The following is an 11,577-nucleotide window of genomic DNA, read 5'->3' on the forward strand; positions in this document are numbered from 1 at the left end:
TACATCTATTTATAATTAAATTTTATTGTTTTATTGCCCTTTGAACCATGTCTAACTACTATATGCTCCATTATATGTTGTAAATCTCTCTGGGAACGTGTAGCTCACGTTATGCTATCAAATTACATTACCCACGAGCTACTCATGTGCGTGCCTTTTGAACCATTTTAATTATATTACTATTATTATTACTTATTTTACCTAATCTAGTCTTAAATAACTTAAAAAGATCCTGATTTTTAATTTTAGTTCCTTTTATAATAATAAGTAAAGAATAAATACAAAAAACAAGAAATAAAGTACTTACCAAATCTTCTTTTTTCTTGCCCTCGATTGTAGAGGAGAGTTAAGCCTGTTTTTTTTATAGTAATTATAGTAAAGCTCTTAACAATTTTTATTTAATTAAATAATGCACCAAAGAATATAGACTAATAAAATGCAAAAAGTAGACAAATTCACTTATCTCTCGAAATTTTCCTGGCTTTCTAACTATGCAACAAGAGCTGTAACAAATTCATCCAAGCTAGTCATTAACTTTTCCACTGGAATGATGTTGCTACTCTGAGTGAAACTGGTGATTATCTGTTCAGAACACAACATTATACAACACGTCATTTGATAGATGAATACCTTGACTTTCTATTGGTTATAGGTAATATATAATGAAATGTAACAGAGAACTATCAATGAGTTGTGAAAGAGAGGATGTGATGGGTGGATGTGGCAGAAGGGGTCTGGTTTTCTATTTGATAGCTCTGTAAAAATTATGGTTTGTTTGAGCAATAACAATTTTATAGAGAGTATTTTATGTTTAATTTCATACATTTTCAAGGGGTGATGGATAAAATAGGGATGATGACATGCTAAGAGAAAATGTGTCAATTGGGTCACATTAGTGGAAATTCAGAATTTGTTTATATATTTCCTTGTAGAATTAAGAACTTAAAACTTGGATACTATTAAAATGTGGATTATTACCTAAGATTCTATGCTATTCTAATTGAAATAACATAGACAAAAAGTAGTTTAATAAAATTTTGAATGTAAGACACTAAAATCTTGTGTCATGTACAGTAAAGGGTACCCAGGGTGACAGGGTTAATTGATGCAACCATGATTTCTTTTATTGAACCTTCTCTGATCTTCTGCTTCACCTCTATCATGATCCCTCCTCCTTCAATCTCATTCCTCCCTCTCCCATCCAGCAATGCTGTCACTCTGACTTCATGTGTGGCTTTTGTCTGGTCCCTTGCTAGACGTTCAAAGTTCTCTTCACATGTAGCCTTCCTTCTTTCTCATTCCATTTGTCATTCTTCCCTCCTTATCTCTCAAACATGTTGGTGCATTTTCCACAGTTGGTCATTGTGCCATTCTTTTTCCCCTTCCTTTCCTTCTGTCTCCATCTTTCTGAATTTTTTACATAGCTCTTCAACAAAGGTTTTTCACTATCAACCATCACTGGCTACAGGGCAGCACTATCTCATAATTTCAAGTTTTCTTCTCTCCAGTACTAATTATACTCATCAATTCTTATTGGCACCTTCATCCTCCATGTTTTGCTGTCCTTCCTAATTGAGACCTGAATGATGTTCTCCACATCCTTACCCTTCCACCTTTTGAACCTTTAGTCTCTTGTTCCTTGTACTAGCTTTCACTTAAAACCTATTTCTTACTCTTTTTTGCCTTTGGACATCAATGAACTGATGTATATGCCATTGATTCTTCCCATATTCGTTTCCATCATTCATATCTTTTTCTTTAACCTGATCATGCTTTTCTACCCAATACATCTGCAGCTCATCAAAGGGACAGTTTATTCAGTCCTATTTCCATTTCTTACCTTTATTCTCACTTTGATCCTGATTGCCTTCTTTGTCCTATCTGTGCAGTTCGACATTATTAGCTCTTAATGCTACTTTCAAGGTTCATACTCCTTTCTATTTATTCCTTAAAAACCCTTCTCAACCAAAAAATTTTCTCCCATTACCCCTGTGGGATGGGTTTGTCAACTCATCTGCCTTGCCTATGGTTCATTGGATGAAGATTCATGTCGATTCTTCCTCATAGCCTCTCGTTATATCTGACACCTTATTCTATCCCTGGCTGCTCACTTCTGTCATCCATTAGAGGAGATGATGCAGGCTGGCATGTGGACAACCCCACATACTCTGGCCATTTCTTTGTGATACACCTTACTGGCTCTGACAGGGTAAGTCTTTGTCATTTTCTCTTACCTTTACAGGGTCTTTTGTATACTTCACAGGATTCCATTACATGACAAGTGATGCTTATCAGTGTATACTTAACTAAATCTACACTGTGTAGTGCCTCTCAGGCCTGATATGGTACTCAATGATGAGATGGGATGCTCCACTAGGCTGCTAGAGGTATCCTTGCAGTATATATTTTACTAAACAAATCCCAATCCAGTGTCTGGAGCACAGCCTATTTGTCCAGTCCTAGTTGAATAAACTGGGGTTGGTCTGCTTTTAAATATAGAGTTTTTGTGGTCACCCATTTACACTTTCTGAAGGTGTTGTCCTCTTCTGGGATCCCCAATGTTTCATCCCTCCCTTTTCTTCTAGTGGAGGTTCCTAGCTGATGGGGTGGTGAGCCATGAAGGATTCCTCCTGAATGTGACACATTCCACTCAGTAGAGAGTAGGGCAGTGGTTTTATGTTGGTGTAGATGGTGTGGACCATCCTCCTACCACATTATGGCCAAATAATTCCAGATGCTGCCTGATTTTGGACTGGAGATGATCCACCATGTTCACCCATCCAACTGGCATTCCCTGATCTACTGCTGTATGGATGTCAGTTCCTGGGCAGTTTGGTGTTAGATAGGTGCAGACCAGCCACCATAAGCCCTCATTCATGTGGTTTACAGGAGCCCTCCTCATACTGTGGACCAGATGAAAAATACTCGATACTGCCTGATTTTGGACTGGAGTTGACCCACCATGTATGCTTTCCCCCATCCTAATGTTGAGAAAAGCTATTATGTGAGAAGAGGTAAGTATCAATGGGAAATACATTTTCAGTGTTAGAAAATGTTACCTTATGTAGTAACAGAGACACAAACAATCACTTACTTGAAACTCAAAGGTGGCTCAAAATAGATGCATATCTGCTCAACAAATGATTGAGATGTTTACAGTTTTGTGAGAAAATTATTCTAATGCAGGAAATGTGAGCAAGCACATAAGTGATGAGTCCTTGATTTGTGAAACAAGGAAGCATTGTAAGTGAAAGTGAAGAAAGTGCCACTGAAATACCATTACCACTACAACAATAACTCTAGATGCAGATGAGGTTGTGGCAGAAGCAGACAGATTGGGGAATCCTTTACAGTAGCAGCCACTTTGCCTGTGTCATTTCCTGCAGTAGCCAACCACTTCTCCAGGGACAACAGTGACTCCAGCTGCATCATTAGCAAGAACAGACATTCAGAAGAATTGGAAGGATGGAACTTGTTGGGAAATTATAAATCCAGATATTGAATCTGTGGGAAGACAGGATACAAAAAATGTTTTGACAAAAACTCCAGGTCCCCTGCAGTAAACAAAATGCAACATTGATAGTCCTCTCAGTGATTTTCATTTATTGATTGGTATGCAAATATTGCACCATATTCAACAACATACTGAAACAGAGGTGCACAGGGTATGGAATGATGATTCCTGGGAAATATCTGTAGAGGAATTACAAACATTTGTTGCACTACTCTGTGTTCACAGAGCCTATGGGGACAAAGGTTTGGAGAGCTTTTGGTCTGTTTAATGGGGAATTCTTTTTTTTTTTTACAGAGACAGGTCACAGAATATTGTTTTTGAGAAGTCCTGAGATTTTTGCATTTCCATTTGAGAGTAACAAGAAGTGCTCAACTTAAGACATATAAATTTGTCTTGGCATCAGAAATTTGGAATGGCTTCACTGAAAACAGCACTACCTGCTACAAGCTGGGTGAGAACATTACAGTAGATATGTAGGTGTTTCCCACAAAAGTACAGTGTTGCTGGACACTTTGAATGGCAAACATACTGGGCAAATTTGAAATCAAATTTTGGCTGGCAGTGGATGTTGCCATAAAATACATTTGTGAATGGTTTCCCTTACCTTGGCAAAGGTGGAACTTGCTCAGTTGGTCAGAGAGTGGCTGACAGTGTGGTACTCAGGCTGGTGGCACCATGCTTGGAAAAAGGGAAGAATGCAACTAAAAACAATATCTTTACTTCATTGGCAAAATAGTTGCAGAAAAATAGACCAGATTTGTTGGAATAGTGAACAAAAAAAAAAGAGAGAGAGAGAGCTTCCACCACTAAGCTTGCAACCACACCTCTACTTCAATACAATTTTGTAGCACAATGACTGTCCTGCACTGACTGTTTACAAGTGCAAACCAAGGAAGAATGTTTGTGCTCATAGCTCTTTTCACATGTCAGCTGACATTGGGACTGGTGAGTAGAAAAGAAACAGACTATGCTTTTCTATAATGAGACAATGTACAGAGTGGATCAGTATTCAGTGAAAGCTGGTACTTACCAGTAGCCAGTTTCCATATTTTAAAATATCCTGGACCTAGCAGCCATCAGCTCCTTTGTTTTGTACAAGAAAAGTACTGGAGAAAATATCAGTAAGAAAGATTTTATGTGGAAACTAGCCACAGAGCTCTGACAAAAACACAGGAATGGGAAAACTGCACCGTGGCAGGCAGTTCATCCTGGACCCAGTGATGCATCTAGTGACAGATGTAAAAGAAAACAAGGCCAGATACCAAAATGCAATAACTATAAAACTTCTGATAAGTGTGCCCTATGTGAAAGTCTTGTGTGATAAATGCACAACAAATGTTCAAAAGCATTTCACCTCAATGGATTGTGCTACTTCGGTTACTTTAAAGTTTGGTTACATGAAAGTGCATTCACATTAATTAATGGCAATTACATAATTTTGTTTGTATTTTTTTTTTTACAAACATATACCGTTTATATAAAACAAAATACCTACTAGTCGTTAAAGTTTTATCTTATTATAGTACTCACTTTATTAAAGAAGTGTTTAATACCTAATTGTTCTTTTTGATATGTTTGTTTTGCTTTACCATGATTTGATGCATTTGAATACTACTTTTGAGTTGTATCCAATAATTTGTCACCCATTTTAATACTGAAATTTCAAATGTAGCAGTCAAAATGACTGTGTAGTGGTTCTAGGTATGAGTGCAACCATGACAGTTCTAGTCTTGTGTAACTTTGCACTAAGTTTTGAATGTAAGTGTAAAGAGGTCTGGAGATGGGCATTTTGATCCTTTTGTATTTATAATATTTATTTATTTTAGTATGTACCTGTAAGAGGTGAATATGTGATTGGGATCATTACAACTAAAGGAAGTGAGGTAGTAAGAGCTGATATTGGTGCTGGTGATTCTGCTGTGTTGTCCTTGTTGAGTTTTGAAGGAGCAACCAAAAGGAATAAGCCAAATTTACAGGTATACTTCCACATTTGTATTTTTGTTAAGTGTAATGATCTTTTACCTAAAAGTATTTATACATTTTGTAGTGTAATTTTTGCATTAGAAAATATTTTTTGGTAGTTTGTAACTTATATACCTTATATTCAGGAGAATGTAATATGAAGTGTTAATATGTGTTAATAGCTGCAGGTAAATAGGAAGGAAAAAGAGTTGTAAATGCCGGGAACATTTAACAGTTGTGTGAAAAAAAAATTCATTGTTATTATTATACATAGCTTTATATCTGTTGATTAATTGGACAAATACGTAGCATATAGCATTTGGATTTTGGATTTAACATTATAAAAATGTTTGTTATCATAAAGTTACAAACTCAGTTTTGGTAGGAATCCTCTTATTTATGTGGATGAGGAAAAGGACTTTGAGGTACAACTCTTAATTCTCTGAGAATGTGTTTTATATCAGGTAGAGCTAGGGAATTTGTGGTATTTGCTAATTGTTCTATTGATGAGATCATTAATTTTATTTTTGTAAGTAATTTTCAACTTTACCCTTCACTTAATATAGTAGAAATATTCTTGAGGATGCCATTTGCACATTTTTTGAAGGCATTACATTTCTGATTTACCGTATTTTTCAGAATATAAGATGCACCGGTGTATAAGACGCACCCTTATTTTGAAGACAACGTTTTGGGGAAAACTTTACTATACTAACTTTACTAACTCCATTACTATTATTTATTTTTTTATTATTTAGGGAGTATTATAAATAGTTATGTTTTTAAAAGAAAAAAATAACACATTCAGTTGAACTAAACCAAGCATGCCTATTTAAATATATTTACATATGGCTTGTGTATATTGTATATATACATATATATTATTCATACTTTCGGTGTTTAGGACGCAAGCAGATTTTGACATCAAATTTTGGGTTGAAAATATGCGTCTTATACACGGAAAAATACGGTACTCATTTAATAGTGGGTACAGGTTAATAAAAGTAATTACATTGAATTCTTAGGATCAAGTTGAAGATTGTATTTGAACACAAAGGTATGAAACTGATTAATGATGTGGTGCTGAACAGAATGTATATAAGTAACACATGGATACTTTCTATATTTCGCTTTTACTTATTATAAAGGTAGAGGAGAATAATATTATCATGGGTATAAAATTAGTCATTATTTGGTACAGAACAATATTTTGGTGTGAAGTGAACCAACAATATTTTAAATCTGCAAAATTCCAATTCTGTGTCCACAGTTCTGTGTTATATATTTATTTGTCAGTGCATGTAAGCTCCAAAAGAAAAAATTCTATGTTTGAAGTAACATTTTCATGAAAAATTAGTGTAAGTAGTATATTTTGTTTTTATTATTAAACCGCACTGTATACCATTATCAAAATAGAGAATGTTTTTCATGAAATTAAATTACTTTCTTTACTTCAATATCTGTTATCAAATTTACATTTGTTTTCCTCATTATAGCATATTTCCTACCCATAAGGCTTATAGTTTATAAACCAAAGTCTTTGTTTTTAACACACAGTTGCCCTAATTGTAGTTGAAATTTATATACGTTATGCTGAATCTTTTTTTAACGATGTTTATTCTTTCTTTGTAGAATTATCATTCATTAACATTCGTTATACATCATGTATATCACTTATATATTTTTAATACAAACTACCAAAATTTGAATTAATAATTTTAAATAAGGTTACCCAACTTACGAAACAGTGCATTATAACTACAAATGTAAGAAAAGTATATTTAATTAGCTATATTGATTGCCAAGTTGATAAGGGTTTTGATCCAAGTATATAGCTTTCTCTAATTGGAACCTTGTAATAATATACAGATTGTAGATTGTTAATTTTTTGGTTTCACAGTAAAATGTAGGAATTGTGAAACTTCTAAATTCTAAGTTGTAGTGAAAGAAACTACTTTTTTGAATTGTATATACAGTTTATTCTTCTTTATTCACAAGACAAAATAACCCCCAATTTTCCCAACATGCTTGTGCATTTTAAAAGTTTTATTTTGAAACATTATAGTTGAACTCTTCTACAGATTAGATCAATAATTATGTGCACTTGCAAAAAAAAGTATTTGGCTATTTGCAAGAATTGGGAAAAATATTACCATGTTAGTTGTTAATAACACGCAAAAGCATAAGTACATGAGGTTTATTGACACCTGCTTATTAACTTATTTCTCTTAGCAAGGAAACTTGTTACTTAGCAATGGCATTAAGTGAAAGACATCTTGCCAAACGTAATAAGCTAAGTGCTATTACACCATGTAGATAGTGCATGTTTTCAATTATGTTAAACAATTGAATGGCATTGTTAGAGATAGATACTTTGAGAAACTGTCACTCCATAAAGGGTACTACTATAGTTCACATCAATAAACTTAAAAAAAAAGCATGCCGTAAAAAATGAAAGTTTCAAATTCTGCATGTTGGGAAAGCAAAAAAGGACTTTTTGCCTGATATAATTTGAAGGTAATACCTATTAAAGTTATATTTGGTGGACATCTTCATTATGAAACTTTCTCACTTGAATAATGGGTTAAAATTATGCCAATTGATAAACATGTAAAACATCAGGTTATGATCTGTAGGATTTTTTTTAAAGGTCTGTGCAGTTACTGCAAAAACATATATTTTCCATAGGCCTGATGAAGGGTATATAGCAGTCATAGCCTATTTATGCATAATCGATCTTGGAGTATATTTTTATAATATTATTCCATACTGTAAACTAGAGCTGGACAAGTTATCAATATAATCAATTACCTATGAGCAGCAGTTACATCAGTGAATGTCTAGTGAACTAATTGGTCAATGTCATGAAAGTAATCAACTTATTGAAATTAGGGTTTCCAATTATTTACTGTTTACAATTATTCCAACTATCAAAGTAATTAAAATATTGCTATTATGTTTGCTTGTTACTAAGTGCAAATCTGTGTAATTGGGGATGGGGTTGCTTCATAATTTGAGGATCTTCGGTTCAGTTCCCATTGTCCCCTGTATTTGTTATTGAAAATTTACTAAAGCTCTTTGCTACTGTAACTAATTTTGAACTGCTGACTAAAGGGAAGGCAAATAGCTGGCATCATCTGTCACCAACACTGGCTACTTAAGTGTTAAAAAAGGTGTAAATTTATTTTTTCTTTATGGTAAGTCCCAGTATATAATTGGATAATTGTATTCTTTCATATTGTATATAAGCAGACACTAATCTAGGGGGTCAAAGGTTTTTTTTTTCAAGTACAAACTTTTAGCTCATAGCTCCATCATTTCTTAACCGATTTCAGATCTAATTACAGTTTTGGACTCAGGAGGTCAAGTCCTTTTGATTAATGTATTTGACCATGCCCAAGGTCTCATAGATTAAATTACACTAATCCTGCCTAAAAGAATTTCAATTTATGGGTAGACTGATAGAGATCCTGATGAGTAATAAAACTGAATCAGGTATACACGTCCACCATGCTTGGTATTGCTAGCACACAAAAATATAGCTAATAAAAAGAAATAAAAGGTCTCATTGACTAATTCAATGTAATCATTTCTAAAAGAATTTCAAGTGGCACAGCCATTGAAGATTCCCTCTTGTTTCAGAAATTAGTATTATTTAATGCCATATAAGCAGGTGTGGATCTTGGGGAGAAGGGTCTAGGGATTCAAACCCCCATTTTTTTCAGAAATTAATGACTTCCTTCTTTAATGATATATATAAGCAGGTATGGGTCCAGGGGGTCTATCCCCTCCACCAATTATTCCCAAAAGTTAATAACTATTATGTATTAATTATTATGTTGTAAAAGTAGGCAATGTTCTAGGATGATATCTAACTTCCCTCTATTTTTTGTTTGAAAGCTATCAAAAACAACTATACATACTTACACTGCCATATAGCATCAAAAAGAAACACAAGATGTCAGTGTTTTTATTTGATTGGGCTATTAATAATCATTAAAGCTCTTTTTCAAGTTTTCTGAAATCAACCAGCTGTAACCTACAGAAATCCAGTCCAGGCTTCAGCCTGTCACTCATTGTTTCTAAGCTAACACAACAATATGAACATCTATTCAACATTACCTGGTATATTCTCTTGCCTTGGGTGCCCAGACTTAAGAGAATTGTTTCCATTAAAGTTGGTAATGTTTGGGACAGCTTTGATAACAGACTTGTTATATAATCAATTTTCCGTTGTTTAGAAAGTAGAATTCTTATGAGAAAGATGTTCTTCATATCATTGATGTCTACAATAAGTGAAAATGACTGGTATGACTGCACAATTAATAACTTTTTTTAAAACAGGTATCCTGTTTATCAATGCTTTAATTTTTTCTAAACAATATGTATACTTAATTTTAATTGCAAAGTTTGAAATGTTTGTGTCTAGCTGTTTTTATTTTTATATCAACACATTATTAGAGATAAGGACTGATATAAGCTTCAAAATCAATAGATTACAAACTGACTGAGTTGATCATTTACAGAATATATTGATGTTATTTTAACCTCTTAACTTCCATGGGTTACTTTAAGACCATATGGTCAACATTGATTAATCCAAAATATTATATTATTATTGTGGCATTCTCTTCTTCCCTTTATAAAATACTAAAACGTTTGTTACACTGTTTACATGGCTAAGTTTTAGAATGTTAACTGGTATCATCATTGTAAAAATGCAACATTACTGCAACTAGTCTGAAGTTAAATGTTATTACTTGTTTACACAATAATACTGTATTGTCTGACTAACCTCTAGTTTAATTTTTATTCATTCGTTATTATTTTCAAACATTGTAAGGTAGAGCTATAACTATCAAAAGTTTAATTTTACAAAATAGGTTTATCTCGACTTTTAAAGTAAGTACTCATATTTGTATTCAATAATTTATTTGGACTATCACCAAGTTAATTTAGTTTTTTTAATGTACAAGCTTTCAGCTGTAGAAGGCTTAGGTAATTGAGCTGAATGCTTGTGCATTAAAAATACTAAAACCATGTGATGATTGTCCAAATAAATCACACAAGTCAAAAATACATTTTTGTTGTGTGACTTTACATTTAGGCTACTTGAAGAATATAAAAAATACTAGGTTTGTACTTTGGCTAAGTACTCACTTGCCTAATAAATAAAGTCACTTATTATTATTAATTACCCTTGGTTGGCTACAAAGCATTTGAGCAACCACATATTTTAGATACAACACTTAAGACCCCAACATTGTTGTAAACACATTAACAAAAACATAAAATGATAATAATTTGTCTGGAATAACAAGTATGGAAAACTGTACACAGTATTATTGTAACAGGTGAATGAAAAGTTAATAAATATTTTATTGCTTCTAAACATTAAACATTGATGTACAAAGTTTAGATTTGAAAAAGTAACTTAATTCAACTTTTTGTATTTTTTCACCACTTAATATAATTTTTTCAGACCTAAGTCTTAACCCATTGTCTGCTGATTCACCACATAGGATATGGTCTGCCTCCAGCAATTGAACTTGAGTGTGGTGTATAAGGAGTACAGGTTACAAAAAATTTTATACGCATGTCAAGCAGCCACAGTCAAAGGGTCAAAGTCAGTTTTATATGCTAATTCAAATTTTCAGCAATTTTAACAGGAATATGATAGAATCAGTATTTTGTAATTTTCTGTTATTTACTTAATTGAATTCATGAAGAAAAAAAGTTCATATTTTCATTACTGCATACCTGCAAAGAGGCCTGTGAACAAAATAGCTAACTTGTAAATTTTTTTAGAATTTTTCTGTTCCATCCAAAAAATAATTTCATTATTTCTAAGAACATACCAACCCATGAGAATATGTTATCCATTTCATGATTCTCATGTTTCTCTTAGTTTTTGTAGAGGCTTTGGTTGAAACCTTGTTACGGTGCCATGTCAAGTGGTTTGATTATTTACTTATGAAACATAGCTTTAAAAAGAGCTCTAAAGAAAGATTAAATATAATTAGATAGAACAAATATTGGACTATCACATAATAATAGAATAAGATATATATATATATATATATATATATATGGTTAAGTAG

At 33.0% G+C, this 11,577-nt stretch overlaps 1 protein-coding gene across 1 annotated transcript in view; it reads left to right on the plus strand.

Annotated features, from left to right (window-relative positions):
• LOC106472272 (exosome complex component RRP40-like) overlaps positions 1-11,577 on the plus strand; it is a 46,383-nt gene that overhangs the window by 17,252 nt on the left and 17,554 nt on the right. The window contains exon 2 of the mRNA XM_013932899.2: positions 5,341-5,490. Coding sequence (XP_013788353.1) covers positions 5,341-5,490 — 150 coding nt within the window. The remainder of the gene's footprint in view (positions 1-5,340; positions 5,491-11,577) is intronic.

The sequence above is a fragment of the Limulus polyphemus genome, unplaced genomic scaffold (assembly GCF_000517525.1).
Source record: "Limulus polyphemus unplaced genomic scaffold, Limulus_polyphemus-2.1.2 Scaffold5207, whole genome shotgun sequence".
Lineage (NCBI taxonomy): Eukaryota > Metazoa > Arthropoda > Merostomata > Xiphosura > Limulidae > Limulus > Limulus polyphemus.